The sequence below is a fragment of the Chlamydotis macqueenii genome, chromosome 12 (genome assembly GCF_036417535.1).
Source record: "Chlamydotis macqueenii isolate bChlMac1 chromosome 12, bChlMac1.mat, whole genome shotgun sequence".
Classification (NCBI taxonomy): domain Eukaryota; kingdom Metazoa; phylum Chordata; class Aves; order Otidiformes; family Otididae; genus Chlamydotis; species Chlamydotis macqueenii.
The window spans coordinates 10,616,944-10,635,399 of record NC_141567.1 but is presented as its reverse complement, the minus strand read 5'-3'; the positions used below and the strand labels follow the sequence as shown (position 1 = coordinate 10,635,399).

Sequence of the window (18,456 nt, the reverse complement as noted above, 5' to 3'; positions counted from 1 at the left end):
CTTTGAACAGTTCTCTCAGCTTTACTGTAAGATACGGTACAACGTGTGCTGCACTGACCAACGCTACTGCACAAAAAGGAAACAGCACAGAATCTGACTGATTTGAGTGAAAAATTTCAGTCATCAATAAAATTGAAGGACAGAGAACACAGAGAGAAGGAAATAAAACTAAACCCACAAATTGCTTTGTTTTTTCTGGCACTGAAAATTCTTTCCTCAACAGTGTCTGGCAACTGACTCAGCCATCCTGTGCTTTAAAGGCTCTTGCTGGATGGGCAGAAGGATAATTATTCACATACTCTGTATGATCATTGTTATTCCATGTTGGTTTGAAGTCAAAACGGTTCAGGATTCAACGTACACAGAGATGCAAAGAGTATATTTCATCTAGACCAACTGCTATCTCAACTTGCATTCAGACCTTTATGTTTCTCCTGAGTTATGTGCCATTGCCTTACTTAGCAGTGCTGTTACCTGGAGCCACACGAAGGCAGCAGACAACACACCTCCTTACACCAGAGAGTACGCCCCTATTTGATTTTTACATAGACATTTTCACTGCGCAATAGTTAAACGCATTTTTACAAATGTTATCTTTTTTTTGAGGGGTAGATTTTAACTTACCTCAAATTTTAGAAAAAAATTCAGACAGAAATACATACTCTGTTCTCATTTTCTGGAAAAATGCCCACATAACTGCTTTTACATTGAATAGAGCCCTAAATGCTATGCTTTTAATCTTGATAAAACCTCAAACTTATTATGCAGCGTAACCAATGTTATTCTTGAGAAGTAAAGAAGGAAGTGCGAAGGAACCAAACATCTCAAAACCACATCAGAAGGACACAATGAACCTGTGTTTCTCTGGCCAGTTTGGCCATAACACTCATCTTTCACAGCAGTAACTGGAATTGTTGCTACTCCACAAGAACATCACAACAAAAAATACGTCCCGGACACAGGTTGTTTTAAATATGTTCTCCCAATTGCAATAGTATCAGATGGCAGTAATTTTGGACCAGATTTTGATCCCCTTATTCATGCTGGCAAGCAGTTGCCTCCACAAATAGATCCACTGACTCCCATGTTAGTAACTGATTGTCAGTGTGAGTAAAAAGATCACAGTCCTTTACCCCACTTTAATATTCGGGCCGTACCAGAAGCAAAAAAAAAAAAAAAGTATTTAATTTCCAACAAATCTATTACTTTTCAAAGCCTCAGTAAAATCATTCACCTCCTGAAAGGCAGCCACTTGCATCCGTACACAAAGAGAACGCTCATTTACCAACACACCGTCCGGACTGTAACTGAAATAATGAATACCAAAAGAAAACCTTGCCACATACCCCGAGTGCTGACCTTAACATTCAAATACTCTCTAATAGGGCAGGGCCTACAGCCAGCTCTAAACATCACTACATGGGTATCCAGAGAATAAAAGTAAAAAGCAACTTAGGTGTTCAGTTATAAAGATTCAGAGTTATGCCAGCCAAGAACCAAACACACAAGTCACCGGAGATTTAAATGTGGAATGTAAACCTGCTGCCATGAATTCACTGATTTATGAGCTAATTTTGTACCACAGAAAGTAAACAACACGGAGCCATGAATACCTTTCCACTGCAATATTCTGTTTATGTGGTATTTTGAGAAAGGCAAAACCATTTAGTATTTAACAGCAGAGGATTGTCGTGGGGGTGGTCTGTGACTCCTGACTTGAGCAAGCTCTGGGATGGTTTGTCTTAGCCAATACATTATTACTTAATTAATATTAGATAATAAAACCCTGAGGTTCAGGCTTTGCACCCTTCTGTGGAAGGGATCAGCCAAAGAACAGCAGTGAGGGAAAGAGCTTGAGAAACAGGTATCAGCAGGACACAATTAGAAACTGTGGCTAAGTCTGAGGAAGCTAATGCCTTTTCTGTTCAGAGTGCCCGTAGTCCTCAAAAATAGTTGAGAAACTAAGGGATGGAGATAAGAAAAGAAAGCAGCTTTGTCAACCCCAGGGATAAAAAATAATCACAAGTCGAGCCCTTGAACAGTATGAAATTGGCTGAAAAAATATCATAGATTTGGAAGTACTTTTATTTGCTCTGGGTTTTGAGTCTTTAGGAAGCCATCACTTCACATTTTCAAGTTCTCCTCCACCACCTGGAGGTTAGAAATTTCATTTAAAAATATCGGTGAAGATGCTCCCTCAATCATTTGACTTCAGCCGCTAACCCTTCAAGAAGATCCCCATAACGCTGAGGGTAAGAGTGTGATTAAAAGGCAAGGTTCCCTCTGGTCTGAACAAGGGAGATGTACCTTCAGCCTGCAGTCCAGGCACTATGAAACATAATCACTACCTCATTATTAGTAGCATTATTAAGAGAAAAGCTGCTTGTGTCCTTTAGGCAACTCTTGCATGGCCAGAGACCTGAGCAGCGCAGCACCCGGGAGCCAGAGGCTCTCCAGGACGCAGCCCATGGGCAGCACTACGAGCAGGGGAGCTGAACCCACCTGCTCTCCATGGCCCTGCCCAGCCTCTGCTCCCAGGCATCTTTTCAGCAGGCGGCCATGGTGGCAAAGCCTGGGGAATGAAATACGCCTGTCCTTGAGATGGGGGCTCTGAACTCTTATTTTTCTTCTCTCTTTGCCTTCATGGTACCTTCCCACAAGTTATTTTGAAACAAACTTTTCTGGTGTGAGTGTCGCGCAGCACCCTGTCCTGGGGAGGGCGCAGGTGTGCACCCCATGTTCATTTTGGTAGGCCCCTGGTGCCATCTCATAGCCAGGGAACCCTCCTGAGCTTGGCTGGCCTGGCAGGAAGGCGAAGCGGTGGGTATGCAGCTCCTGTGCTGCACACTGGGAAGGAGGCGCAGGCCCATATTCTACAGACAGTGTGTTGTTGGTCCAATGCTCTTCTCACAAGCTAAATGATTTTAAAGACATCATAATCTCATCTACGATGGTATCTTTTAGCAGACCTAAACATTCATCCGAATTCATGCGTGTGAACAAGAGGACCATATCCTGACTCTGCAGGCACATGTTGGGTCTTTTTTGACCTTCCTTTCTATAGAAGAGAAGTCCAAGTGCATGGGCTGGAGGAGCGCAGTGCCCTCCAGCAGACTCCTAGTCTGGATGTCCAGCAGAACATGGCTGCAAGGCAGCCGGCTCTGTACCTCAGGAGGTCAACTAGACACACGCTGTGTGACTGGCTGTTTAACACCAACTGAAAACAACAAAAAAAAAGCTGATGACTCTTTCCCCAAGTGCCTTGTGTCTGATGAAGGCGTATGTTCTAAAAAGACACCTAGTCTGGCTTTCAGGATACGAGGAGATGGAGTGTCCCCTCCTGGTCCTAAAAGAGAACTGCACTGCTGACAGAATCTCAACAGAAATACTGAAGAGGATTTACATGTGAAATGCTGAGTCTGCAGCAGAAATGCCCAAGGTGAAATATCCTGATCAGGATGTGAATTTCTCCAAACTTATCTGTGCTTTTATCTCAAGGTGCCCTTAAAACCATCTCTCCATCTCTCTTTAGTACACACTACTAAAACTCCACCTTTACTGTAATGTTAAGAGCATCTAAGATCTAGTTAAAGACTGGTCGTTCAAGTGTGAAGTCAAGCCTGAGTGCTGGGGCTGCACAAGTCAGAGGAGAGCCAACTCCTCACATGAGTATGACAATGTTAACTGTGAGTATTCCTGTGGAGTTGGTGCTGGCAGGAAGGGCACAGAGACTGTTGATATTTGCTCTGGCAATTACAAGCATGTTACATACAGAAGGAAGAGCCATATGAATGTCACCAGCCACAAAGCCAACATCCTATGTGACTTTTTAGCCACTTAATCTGTGGCTTACATAACTCAGTAAGCATTTGGTCCTTACACAGAGAACATGCCTGAAGTTCACAAACATATCCCCTGTCACTGCCCTCCTGAACCTCTTGCCACCTTAGATGAACCTCATGGCCAGTTTTCTCACTCAAATAACTATCTGAGGATATGAAAGTGTCACAGGGTTCACTAGCCAGAATGTGGGCAACACATGCACTATGCACTCGCCACACGCATCAGTCCCAGACTCTCCAGCTATGTGGGTGAGGTGCTGGGGAAGCATCTCTCCTTGTGTCAGTCTCTGGCTCAAGGCAGCTGCTTGTTCAGAGTGAATGGGAAGGGGTCAGGGCATATGATCTTCCTGATCTCACAAGCCACGTATCAAAGTCTTTATAAGGCAAAGAGCCACAAAACACATACACTGTACCTCAGAGAGACGAGGGGAAAGGAAATTCTGGGAGGAGCCTTTAAGCAGGAGACGAAAGCAGCTCCCCAGAGGTTGTGTTTTGTGAGAAAGGGTTGACGCTGAGCATGCAGCTGGGTGCTAAGGCACCTTGGCAATGTCAGATGAGAGCCTGTGCTGGCTGGCTTCATCTCACACCTGGGGATTTGTGTCACTCAGCAGCTCCTGTGACAGCCCAGCCTGGCTGCTGGCCACGTGGCACAGCCTTGGCATGGGAATTGCACAAGAACTGGTTCTGAGCCGGAGCTCAGAAAGGAGCAAAAAGGCTTGTGCTGCCTCAAAGGCACAGAAATAGCAGTGGTTGTTAAAGGTGGCTAACGATTAACCAATTCCCATGCCAATTTCCCTGCTCAGCAGCCTTCCTTTCTGTTGTCGTGGTCACAACAAAATAATACTGATATGAACACACAACTGGCACAAACATACAAGGAAATCATAGGAACCTGCTCTGGAGCAGGCTGTACATCTCCTCCTTGGAATGTCATATCCCAAGCAGGATCTGCCCTAAAACCTCAGTATGCAGAGTCTGTGAAGTGCACATGAACCCTCATGAACTCCAAAGAAGTCAGTGGGACTGCATTAATTTTAAACAAGTGTGAAAGGATATGCAGGCTCCCACTATTTATTGAGCCAAAATGCATTATGTAAACAGTCTGATTCTGCTCTCACATCAATTTTGCATCATTCCAGCTCATGGTTTTCAGTAGTTCCTCTCAGCTGACATTCATGCAAGTGTTGGAACAAAAATAATGCTTATAGAATCTTCTCTCATTCAGTCGTTTCTCTAGAGCAAAATCTGTACCAGTGCAGGACCAGTCCCGTGTTTCTGTTCCTAGACACATTCTGAGCACTGAAATGCACTGTAAAAAGACCATACGTGGTATGCACAGGCCACTGCAATGCAACGCCTTTCACCCCTAGCTCCAAAGCCCCAGGTAGCAAACTGCATGAGAAGAAAATTATATTAACAGAAGATTACCCCTTCACTGGTTTTCTGCAAATCTGAAGAAGTGTTTCTTGTGTCATTGCCTGCGTCCCCAGCATCAGAGCTGCTCTTATTTTCTTCCTCTTTGCAGTCCTTATCATCTTCATCTCCAGGAGATTTCCGTGACTGCTTGGAGGATTTCTAAAAGGATCAACCAAAAAGTTAAAGTGAAAACTGAGCTTCAGCCATAGAAAGACACTTTTGGAACGTATGTGGAATGCTGTCTGATCATGCGGTTCCCTGTTCAAGGTGAATACTGGGGAGGATATGTGGGGTGAAAGCATTTTTCAGGTGAAGTAGTTGGAGTTACTGTCATCAGTGAAGCAAAAGGAGAAACACGGTGTTCAGCACAGGTGGGCAGCACAATTGGCTGTAAGACAGATGCAGTAATAGGAGACGGGTATTAGTGCTGGGTCACCTGTAGGTTTTGCGAGTTAATGAAACAGATGGTGCCAGCTTGACAAAAGTTTTGATTAAACACAGAGATGTAAAATGAGAGTAACATTAGCAGAGCTGCTTTCCATACTTTTTTCAGTGCTGTCAGCTTTAATATATTAACATTAAAGCCATGTGGAACCTATACATATTTTCTGCTCCCTTTATGTTATGCAATTCTACAGTACAAAAGGATAAGTTGTGGCATTAAGCCACCATTTTCCTAATCCTCTGTTTATCCAGAGTCTTCTGGAAAGAAGATGGTAGACCAGACCTGAATTTCTAATGTAAAACACACAAAGGGGGTGAAATTACTTAATACATTTTGTTCAGTGGATGAACCATGAAAATTCCCGTTCCCCCTCAAACTGAGCCTGGATCAAGCTTGCTTGCTTCTTCTCATTTCATTTAGTTTTCACTTTCAGAGAAGAATAACATGAATGTGAATGAATGTGACTCTGCCACTTTCCACAGTTTTTAAAGCTAAGTACAGACCTGGAGGCACACACAGAACCAGCAGAAGTGACTATAATGTTGCTCCCTTTTACCCAGGTGACAAGAAGCATATCTGAACCCAAAGCCAATGCACGTTATTACATTCATCAGCCATTATGAGGCAGTCTGGGACACATTACTCTCAGCTTCCTCATCTGTGCTGTTACTTAGATGTTAATAGAGGAGTTAGGTACTACAATGTAGGTCTTTTATCTACAAATCGAGTGCCCTACTCCCTGCTTAATGAATTAATTCTTCCTCCCTCCCACTCTGTATCCTCTGCTGACGTATTTTACACTCAGATACAACAGGAGCAGCTGAGCAGACCTGGCCGTACCATATCTTTAAGCATGGCATCTGGAGCACTCACACTGGAGATGGGAGGAAAGCCTGAATTCTCCCAGACAGGAACCAAACCTGAACTCCTGTCTCCCAGGCAGAACATTCCTAAGGCTTTTTTCTTGCTTTTCATGGGGAAATACGTAACACGATCAAACCTATCAATCCATCTTTACATGGACTTTCTTTCCAGCCCTTCTGAACTCCTTCCCATACTATCACCTCCTTCTCAAAGTGTGGGCACTAGAAGAGGGCAGAGGATTTCAACTGCTGTCTCACCAAGACTGCCTACAAAAGCAAGAGCACTTCCCTTTGCCTGTTTGAACACCATCATTATGGTATCAAATGCCAGGAAGGAAGAACACATTGCCATGAGATGGACAGTATTCCAGTTATAAGTGCACATGGATAACAATGGAAAAACTCAGGAGATAACCTTTGAAGTGTAGGATTTTTTCCGTTTTGAGCCTGCTTTTTCATTCTTTCTTTTTCCTTTTCCATCCTCTTCTACCCGATCACCCTCCTCCTCACTGCTGGCATCTGCTGTATTTCCTCCTTCTCCTTCAGTTTCTGATGAGCTCTGTTGCTGAATTGCCTTTAAAATAACAATAACAACAACAACATAAACAACAAAAAAATCACTAAAATCTATTACTTAATTTTTGTTCTGTATTGAAGAGAGAAATACTAGTAACAGACAGCTTACACTTTAATCGCGATAGTCAGGAAGAGCTCAGGTTATTCTTGCAATTATCAAGAAAAAGGGCTGCAAAGGCAATTTTCTCAGTCACTACTTGAAAACAGTTATCAGATGCAGATTCTGGGATAGCATGTTCTGAAGGGTTCACACAGAAACAGAAGATCCGATAACAAAAATGTGTTTGCCGGAGAACTAAGGTTTGCTCAGTGGAGAGACCCGGCATGTTGTACTCTGGGCAAAATTATGGAAACTTTTACACTTTGGCTGCAATAGGATAAACTTATTCAGGAGAGAAGATGGCTGTTACAAACCCTCGCAAAGGGCAAGATCTCTGTGTTAGGAAAAAGCAAACACTGACCAGAAGGCTGAGAGCTCTTTGACAGTCCATCTCCCACAGACTATTCACTAGATTTTTTTAAATCCTCAAGTGTATGTAAAACATCTGTAGGGCTGAAAATATGAAACAGGAACTGAGAGGGGCAGCAGCTTGTCTGCAGGTGGTCCACATCTCTGGTTTGTAAGGTTTTGTGCTAATAATGTAATAGGTGTTTGCCTTCTTTTGGAGGTGATTTCTGCCTTCAAAGGACCACATTTTTTTAATGAGGAAAGTTCTTTGGTTTTATACAGCCCACCAACTACTCTTCTCCCCCTGCAGCTTCACTGACTTTTTGCTCCAGACATCCAACAGGGAGAGCTGTTGTACAGCAGCTCCTATCTCCTAACAGCAGCTCCAGCATCCACCTTCTCACCTCTCACAACTTTGGCAGTGGTGTCCTACGTGTTAGACCTTACAATGTAAAAATCAAAAGTGCAGTGACCTTAAGGTCTGTGTAAAATACACTGAACCTGATACAAAAATAAACAACAGAAAGAAGAAGTTAGAAATTATTCATGTTTATAGTGGAGTAAATAAACCCTTCCATTTTTAATTCAACTAAATCTGCTGCAGAATTTTCTACTTCACCACCCCCGAATATCACAGAAAGCAAAGGGCTCTGCAGTGTGATTAAAGTTCAATTTGTCACAGAGTGCAAGATCACAGTTGTCTTTACATTACATAATTACAAAAGCTGTGAAACTTTCTAGCTCTACAAAATCCAAGACCTTCCACATAACTCATACAATGTTTACACTGACAAGAATTCTTCAAAGGAGAAAACAAGAAAGATAAGGAAGAATAGAACTGAAAGTCATTTACCTGATATCCAGTAAACTTTACTCCAGGGTTGTTTTCTATTTCCCACAGGCCTTCATTAAATCCTTTTCGCTTGTTTGACTTCCCAAACTTATCTTTATATTCTTTATATGGGAAAAGGTCTTTGGGCCCCAGGAACGCACTGCATTTTAACACAGGTTACATTCAGAAAAGGACTTAAATTCCTCCTCCTCTTAAAAAAACCCTCCACATTAAAAGTGCAAATGTTTTTCCTATTCTTCTGCTCATTCCACCATTTATTTTTCTGTTTTATTTGTTTGTTTGTTTATTTAATACACTGGCTTTGAGCTACTGCTGTGAGACTGATTTAATGGATTGTCTCACCATTCTGATGTTTGATGTTGCAAAACCATGCTGGGTGTCTCTAGAAACAACTCAAACAAGTCTCGTTTATTGTCTTAACTACTGCTGGGAGCTGGCACTCGAACAGTTTATGAAAGGGATTATATGACGTAATTGTCTGTGATAGCAAGGGACCAAACTTCCAATCCCATGTGTCAGAAATCCAGAAAGGCCTAAAAATACTGTATGAAAAGTTAAAGTATGCAAGGTGTACAGAAGCCATGAGCCAAAACTTATCCCTTGTACTACTGGACAGAAAAAGCAGTGGCATTTATTATTATCTATACTGCCAGTAAGCCTGGGAGCTTCTTTCTTGGAATAAGCCCCCCGCATGCTAGATTCTGTGCAAACACAATAACAGTGTTCTCTTTCCCAAAAATCTTATAATTTCATATAAGACAAAAAACAATGGGTGAATATAGGCAGATGACTAATAGAAGGAAACAATGAGGCACACAGGGTGCTTGTGGCCAAGCTGTTTTTTAGGCAGTGCAGCAAAGGAGGGATTTTGTGCTCTGCTGCTGCGTAAGTCAGCTCTGCGCTGGGCCAACTAATTTCAGGCACAGGCAGCACAATGCAGGGAAAAATAATAATAATAAAAAGAAGAGCGGTGATTTATCCTGCCTTTTCTACATACTTTACGGTAAAATTCTAACTTCTTACATAAAACTGAAGAAAGCATAATTTCCTTTTCACTGGGTATCTAGATCCAGTGTTTACTGTGCTCTGTATCACGGTACTGGGATGGCTAATCACAAGTTAAATTAAAAACAGAGAAGGCAAAAAAACCCCTTCATTCCCACATGGAAGATTCTATGCCACCAATGACCGGAGCTGTGCAAGTCGCAGTGTCCTTCACTATAATCACTGTCCTACTTTCCTGATGGTCTCTGCAATTAACATTAACTCTATGGTCTCCATTACCACGGGACTGCGAAGCTCCACCATTTACAACACATTTATTCTTGTACTTCGAGGTTGGGAAGTTGCCCCTTTTTTGCAGACGAGCTGCTGAGGCACAGAGATTTGCCCAAGGTCAAACTCAAACTGACAGCAGAGTACAGAGGAAAACCCAACTCTCTTCAGTCTCAGTCTAATACCTTAATCACAGTATCATATTTCTTCCTTGCTGTAAACATTATCTCAGATCAATGCCTGATTTATGCTCTGATTCTTCCCAGCATTTATGAATGTGCAAAGTTTAATTCACTTAAATAATCCCACTGGCCAAAAGTTTGCCAACACAGAGCCAACTGGTGGCTAAAGACACTGGACGGCGAGTCTTTGGGGAAAGAGCATCCTTTGAACTACACAGGAGACAGAATGGTATCCACACTTAGTTGTCTCATTGAGAAATATCTCAATTATATAATTACAAAGCCAAGAATGCATTTCTACCTGAAAGCCAAACAGTGATTTCCAAACTAACAGATGTCCCATTAATATTAAAGGCTACAATAGAGCAAGGGATCTGAATAAATTATTTTACCTATGCTTTTGCTAATACTAAGAGATGTCTCTGTGTTGTCAAAAATACATACAAATAGTTCTAACACAAATAACAAAGGAAAACGGTATGAAACTTACCATGAGCTACCTTAATTTAGCTCAACAGTAATGTATGGAAATGTTTCTACAGCTTTTATGTACAGTAAACATGGAAAAATTGTCTACATCTTTGTTTGAAATACTTTAATTGCCGCTGGGAGAGTATAACAGTTTCCAGCGCTCTGCTTTAAAACTAAGGAGCTGCAATCTACAGTTCATTTTTAACAGTTATGCTTTTAGATTATGAAGGTAGTAACTATAAACTGTTTTCCTGTTTCAGATGTTACAGTCAGATCATGGGCTAACAACATCCAAACCAAAAGAGATTAACAGCTTGGGATTAATTCATTTCAGAATAAAAGTGGTCAGAGATTTTTTTTCTCAAAATGTTTGTCAAGAAAAATGTTTCCATTAAAAAAAATTTACATTTTGGTTTCTGATTTTAAAGCATTATAAGTTTATCTGAACTTTATTCTTTTTAGATTGTTTTGCGATAGCAGTAGTAGACCACAATATATCAAAATATCAAGTTGATTTATTACAGCAATAGGAAGAAATATTTTAACTAAAGAGAGGCTACTTTGATCTTTATTAAGCAGAAACTCTCTTTAAAGATTTTAAAAATAAAATGTGATCTATGAGCTATGGGGCTTATGATGTTCTATATTAAGGCTAAAATTAAAAAATACAGAATATTTTTTAATAAAGCTTCAAACCTCTACAATTAAATTTAAATTCAATTAATCAGAATTTCATTTTTTAATTTTTCAATTTTTTAAGAAATTCCAGAAAACATGTTCCCTGCATGTGGGGAAGGAAAAGTTTTAAAACGTAAACATTTCAGGCAAAATGGAAACTGTGATTTAGTTTTTAACTACCTCAGATGCAGTTTAAAATACAGACATATACAATATAATTTTGAAACTCTGTAGCAATTACTGTGACACCTAACTTACCCTTTCTGTTCTGATTCCTTCCTTTCCCTATGCGCTCAGCCAGCTCAGTTCTTCCATCACTGCAGAGAGCTCCATCCTCCAATAGCCCCAGCACACACCTCACAGGAATGCATACGTGTTAAAGCTATGTGAGGGCAGCGCGAGACTCTGGGGTCTGCTTCCTTTCATTTTACAAACTATCAGGCAAGTTCTCACACAGGACACAAACCCAAATGCGTCTGAATACAACAGCCTGATCTCTGCTATCATGTACATCCAAGTAAAGAATTTTTGTCCCTGCATCTGAGTTCAGATGACCCTTTAATAAATTTATGCCAACACTTTTATTTATGGGAAATGCAGGAACTGGTTATTATTTATGCTTAGACCATGGTATACCATCCACGCAGCAGCATTCCCACCTACTTTCAGGATTCACTTCCATGTGTTAATACAAATGAACTGGGCTCGTAGGACTCCCAATGGCAGCAGTTGGGATTTGTTCCAATACAATCAGTGCAGATGATGTTAGCTGCAGTGGAAGAATACATTTTCAAAGGAAAGGATCATGTTCATTCACTTACGTTTCATGAGTCCCAAAAAAGAAGATGGGGTATTTATTTGCCGGAGGCTTCACAGCTCCTTCGGGGAGTTCATCAATCTGTGAGACAGAAATGGAAAAAGGATTATTCCCATATGCGGTGTCCCTCATCCAAGAATCCCTATGAAGCCATGGAAGGGCTAGTGCAGGTATCCTGCACCCCTGGGAGGTCCCACTGTGTGCTGGGGCGGGGAAGGGAAGACGGCTGCCTGATTTTTCATGCAAGCAGCTCATACAAAGTCAACATATGACAGAAATACTACAGGGAGACAACAAAAGACCAAGGAGCCAACAAAAAGTTTTAATGACTTCATGGGCATTATGATACACAAGGCAATAAAATCAAGTCTGCTTAATTTAAGTGTTAACTTTCAATGCTGCCTCATCAAAGGTACACAAGCCCAGAGGGTAATCCTGCCTGTCTCACACAGCCACCTAAATAACTTCTGCAACAAATGGAGAACAGATGGCATTTCTGAGACTCTGCAGCTGGAAAACTGGACAGTCTCTCATCGGTGCTTCCTGGTGGTACCCAGTGTGAAATACATAACGCACATCAGAGAGGAGGGCCTGGGACTCTCCTTTCCCTGCAGCACCCTAATAATTGTTTTTGGTCACAGCTCCCCTCTGTACTCCATCTCTTGTTTCACATTTTATCCCTGGCCTCCTATTTTTCAAAATACAGCTGCAGAACAGCCAAGGGAGGGATGGTGAGGTGCTCTCCCAAGATACAGCTGGGACTGCGACAAACTCCTCCAGCTGCGCAGTGCCTAGACCCCACCTTCCGATGTCTGACTGAGAGTGTTGGACGTGAGGTGGGAGGTTAGGCCCATGACTTAGTCTTGTCCATATCTAATTTTTGAGTCCTCCACAACAGAAATAACAGAGTCCAGGTGCCTAGTCACATTAACCAGAAACACAGCTTAAAATAAGATCTAAGTGCCTGCCTTCCCAGAAATGGCACTTCTGAGCGTATGTGGGTGTCTAAAATCAAGCGTCTAGAGAACTCTCCAGCTAAGGGGGAGCCTACTGAATTTAGGTATCTACAGGGCAACACCAGAGAGCAGATGTATGGCTTGCTGCCTGGGTCTCATGCAGCTCAGTCTCAACATAAGCATACTGAATCCTGTCAAATGTCACTGGAACTGAGAGCAAAGTGCTGACGTACCAACACTATACAAAATCTGCTCCTCAGCAGAGCATGGGGATGCAACCTGCATGTTTTCACTCAGGAGGCCAGGCCAACATCTGCTTTCCTTCTCTTTTCCTGCTGAAGGACCCCAAACACTGATTTTTTGTTGATTAATAAACACCAGATTGTTTTCAAAGGATGTTCTCTTTCACTGTAAAGCATCTGCTGGCTACGTAGCTCTCAAAGGAGTACAAGCTTTCATAAGAATTCAAGTCCTTTTGGTCTTTCTGCAAGGACATCCACTGGGGACAGAGAAACCAGAGCCACATGTGGAGCTGTAACATCACAGGACTCCTTTCTGTGAAAGAAATGGATGCCTGTCTTCTAGGTCTAAGAGGAGCATTCTCTCAAGCTATGCCAAAATCAGGGGATATAAGCGCATTTCCAAACCATTCCCTGTTTCTTTCCTCTGGCACGACTCGGGGGTGTGGATGGTGGGACTCTGGCACACTGGGCCATGTGTCACCGTGCACTCACTGCCCACCACAGTCTGCAGGAGACAATCCATGACAGAGGTGTCACATGCCTTGCGGGCACAGCAATTACCCAAAAAACTTCTTTTACTTAAAAAAGCTAATGAATTGATAAATAAAAGGAGAATCTGTTACTTAAATGCACACAGAAGGAAGATACACACTGGTGAAGACTGAAGTGCGCATTCACTTGTGGCTCAGCTGTGTGTAAGAAGGAACTGAAATGACGTGACAGGCTGTTTGGTGTCCTCTTCATCACCAGAAATACACAGAGGAAAGACTGCCAAAGATATTTTTTATAGAACTCATTATTTTCTGACATTAACTATTTGTTTGTAAGTGCCCATAATGTGGTTATTTGCTCATTAATTCATTATTTAAATACAGGTATTAGACTATAACAACGAGAAAAGGTCTGCAGGGGAAAAACACTATAACTCACTTTACAAACTGAGAGCAAGTCAGGGAGACAGTACGACCCACTCTGCAACACACTTTATGCTTGCTTAAAGATGGAATTTTCTACACCTTAGATCAAAAACCACCGTGCTGGCAGTTTACCGAGCACAGGGGTAATACACCTCAGCTGTCTGGATGCCATAGCCATCTTCATCACAACAAGGAAGATGTCCAGAGATTAGACCCCAGAAAAATGTGGACTCCCGTGATGGAGACGAACAATGTCTGCTGGGACTTGAGTGTGAATCTCATTTGGCCTCTTGAAACGCGGCACCAGCTCTGGGCTGCATTACAGAACGGCGCAGTCCAGTTACTGTCTCAGCCCTTTAAGAATTTCTCATGAAATAATGCGAACAGCTGTAAATGATCAGTAAAGCGGAGGAATGAAGACATGCTTCGTAGGGAACGCTGATCAAAGGGAATGGGGATCTTACATCACACAACGTGCTATGCTCCAATGCAGTGAGGATCTTCTCCTAAGCAACATCCCAAGTGGAGTTAAGCCTCACATCGTATTCCCAGCACTTTATACTGTTAGGTAAGGAGCAGCACCAAATCGACAAAGGACAGCACACAGATCTGTCGCACAGCTCACCTGCTCCCCATTTTGTGGCATATTTCTTTAGTCATCTGAATATCCCCCCTCACTACGTATCATCATAGGAAACCATAAAAAAGCTTTTCATAGCTTTTGCAAGTTGGTGTACACATACAAACACATAGAGTATAAATCTGCACTAAACAGCTCAAGGATGGGCCGTTAATGCTCCCACTCTAACAGTTCACTGCTGAAGGTCAAGACTTTTCCTGCCTTCACCGATTTTGCTGTGAGCTCCCCAGCTCTCAGGCTTATGTCATTGGTACTGTAATGAGGTTGAACGCGAAGTGACAGTGCTATCTTATGGCCATTTGACTCCGTGGCAAAAACTCCAGGGAATTTAGTGAAGGATGAGACCCTCTGTGCCATTAGGAGAGATCTCTTCCCTTTTTACCTGTTTCATGCAAATCCCTGCATTAGAGACCATGAAAGGAGAGCTTTGCACTGTCCACCCATTCCCAGCAAAACCACCCTAGCCCTCTGTGAATGCTGAGCCCTGAAGAGCTTATTTAGCTGCAGCACAATCCCAGGGCTCCCTGACGATGCTGCTGTTTTGCAGTAACAGCAAGCAAGCAGTACAAGCAACCATACGGCAGCCCCCTGCTGCTGCACTCAGTCACAATTTATTCCCATCCTGCAAGATGTTTTGGTTAAATATGCTGAAGATTTGGATCTGATATTTTCCCCCATATTAGCAAGATCAAAGACGGAGAGAGAGGGAGAGAAAGAGAGCGAGCGCGTGAGCGAGGAAAGCATCGCTGCTTCGAACCGGGAACAAGAGAGATAAGTGCACCCGTACTAGGACACAGTGCTGTAGTCACAGAAACCTCACTAATGACTAAAGCATCTGTCTATCAGAGAGCCAGACAGCGACTGCATTTTGCTCCTGGAAGGAAACAAACAGATCCTAAAGCGCCTGTTATAACCTGCAATCAAACCAGAGATTCATCCCCTCCCGAACCCGAGCAGACCACGGGCTGGAGCTTGCTGCCACTGGAATCAGTGAGAGCAGCGCATGGCGTGCAAATTCGATATGTGCATCAGCAGCATCATGGGCAGCCGCTTCAATTATGGCTAAAATTAAAGCAGGTGGTTTCAGATTTCGAGTTTTATCCCCTTTGCTCCCGTTGCTGTCATCTGCTTAATGAATAACAATTGCTTTCTTTTTGCACAACCTCAGCAGAGCTGCACTTCCCAGCATTTGTTTGCCAACCAAGCAGCAGAGCTTTAAAGATATAACTGTGCTTTTTTTTTCGGTAAACAAATGTCAGGCTTCTAGGGTCAGGAACACTGAAGAGAAAATTCAGCTTGGACCTCTGAAACCAGAGCAGGGTTTTATCAAATGGTGTTGCTAGGGGCTACCAACGTGCAAGCAAGAAATCTGCCTCCTTCCATTGTAGTTTACAGGCAGGGATGCATATGCAGCCTGAATATTTTGCTCTCAGTGGTGCTGAGTAATCGCTGACTTCTCAGGTAGTATTTCAACTGGTTCTCACAGGGTGGGTTTGGCAGTACTCATACGGCAACACCTTCTTCCCAGTTGCCATGAGGTTAGGCACCCTGGGGAGAGAGGCACTGGCTTGGTGGGTTGGACTGCAGCTGCAGAGCCGTAGCCCCACAAGGAAAGACAGCGCAGAGCCGCCATCCGAGAACAGTGGCTCCCAGAAGCACAAATCATCCCCGTGCCTGCCCATAGGATAACGTGGCATATTCCAGAGAGGCGGAGGAGCTCGCTGGGAGGGCTGGTGCAGAGCCAGGGGAAGCTGCACCCCCTCCTGGGTGTTCTGCTCTGCGGAGCTCTGCATTCATTCCCTGCAAAATGGGAAACATGTCTCTCCGAGACACGGAGAAAATGGCAAGCTTTGTCTCTCTGCTTGTCTATGGAAAGCAGCTTTCTGTGGAGGTTTACGTTATTGCAGCAGTGAAGAAAGGGGCAGTTCTGCCCATCAAGGCAGAAGGGCATCCCAGATGCGCCTTCTTCCACTTGGAGGGACAGCAGGTGTCATGTTGTATGGCTATCACAAAATCTCTGTGCTGTGGATAAGCTGCTGCTCAGAAGCAGGAATTCCAGGCTGTCAGAGTGGCTTTCGAAACAGATCCTGTTCCATTATTTTCCAACAGAATTTTACATTGAAAAAAAAAATCAGGTGCACGCGTACAGAAAAGAAAGCTTTACTTCAGCATGCAGAGCTGCTTATATGGGCATTGAAACCACAAGAACAAGTCCTTTTATTTTGCAAAAAGAGGGAATTAAAACTGCAGAGCAGTAATCACTGATTGTTTTGACATACTGGAAATGCCTTTGATTGGCAAAAGCACACAGAAGCATTGCAGAGATCAGTATCTCTCACTGAAATCCCTGGAGTCACTGCACAGCAGTCGAGCAAAGGCCCATAGTATTTTTTGCTGGAAAGTGGTTCAAGTTGCTTATTATTGCCCAACATATGCAAGCAGCTTGATCTTCTGCAGTTAGATTATTAGCAAAACTCTAGATGGATAAAAGCAATACTCTTCCAAATCCATTATTAAAATAGGATATTTTGCTTTTCTACAATGTTTTTATTCAGATGGATTTAATATGCTTTTTAATAGCTAATGCTACTGGGAGTCAGCAGTATGGCAGTATCTTTTCTAAACCATTATTTAAAATACTGTTCTGTAAAATGTAAAATATTTTTTTTTTCCCCAGAGTATCCTAAAATGTGGGAAAAAAAAGAGAAAAAATTCCAGCCTCCTTCAGGCTAAAAACTGTGACTCAAATTCTGTAGTACTTAAACTGAAGAGCAATCCAACTAAAGCTGATTTGAGACTGCAGAATTTTTCTCTTATTTATCGGGACTATATGATATTTGAAGCAGAGCACAACTCCTTTGCTGATGTACATCACATAGTAGAACTTTTAGTGTGGAATGCTGGCATATGCACTTTTTCACCCATTAAAAAAGATAACCCTGTGAAGGGTGAGACTAGAAGCCGAATCCAGCTTAATAAGGTGGAGTTGCACAGCTACAAAAGTAAAAATTAAAAAAGTCTCTGGGCATGGAAGAGTGCCACCAGCAAAAACAAAAAGCAAAAACAATATTAAAAACAGCAGAGCATACTTTTGAGCACTGCTGAAAATGGCTGAAGGGTATCCTGCAGACAGCCAGAAATGACAATATAAAGACATCAATCCTCCTTTTTTTTTCTGTGCATGCTCAGGACCTCAACAAGATAGAAGACAATGAAGGGTTAGTTGGAGTCCAAACAATGCTGGCAGGCAGTGTCTCACTAGGAAAGATCAGCAGTCTTGCAGCTGAGTTCAGCCCCTTTACATTCCTAATTAACAGCATATTTTTGAGACAGAAAGTTGAAATACACTTTCTGCAGAGCTGCTTTAATCTTCAGTATGAAAATAGAGCCAAAGCTTAGTTCTGCGTGACTGGTATCTATATGCATGACTTTGTAGATAACAGATCTATTCATGTGATTCAAGTCCTCTGTGAGCTTTCATGGCTGCTGGACAGAAGACGGTCAGAGGAGGAGACCAGGGGATACAAAGCCGAGTTCTCTCTCTGCCACTGGCCTCTGGGGTGACCTTGGGCACAGCACTGCATCTCCCTCAGTCTCACTTCTACAAATGGGGGCTATGCTACTGTTCCCCTTACAAGGCACTCAAGGTCCACTACTAAAATGCTGGCTATTACTAATAACAAATACTTCCAGCTCTGCCAGAGGAGGATTTCAGGTAACCAAACTGTAATCTTCCCAGTGAGCACACCCCAAAGTTAGACTGCTGTAAAAATGCTCCTTTTTCTCCAAATGAAGCATTTCCTTGACACTGTGAGTGAAGCAATGGTGCTACCAG

The 18,456-nt window shown here is 42.7% G+C and overlaps 1 protein-coding gene across 1 annotated transcript in view; it reads right to left on the bottom strand.

Moving 5' to 3' along the window:
• Positions 1 to 18,456, bottom strand: part of HDGFL3 (HDGF like 3) — a 39,577-nt gene that overhangs the window by 4,466 nt on the left and 16,655 nt on the right. The window contains exons 2-5 of the mRNA XM_086756975.1: positions 11,871 to 11,947; positions 8,444 to 8,582; positions 6,982 to 7,140; positions 5,271 to 5,417 (exon numbers count right to left, since the gene is read on the bottom strand). Of these exons, the coding sequence (XP_086613101.1) occupies positions 5,271 to 5,417; positions 6,982 to 7,140; positions 8,444 to 8,582; positions 11,871 to 11,947 (522 nt within the window). The remainder of the gene's footprint in view (positions 1 to 5,270; positions 5,418 to 6,981; positions 7,141 to 8,443; positions 8,583 to 11,870; positions 11,948 to 18,456) is intronic.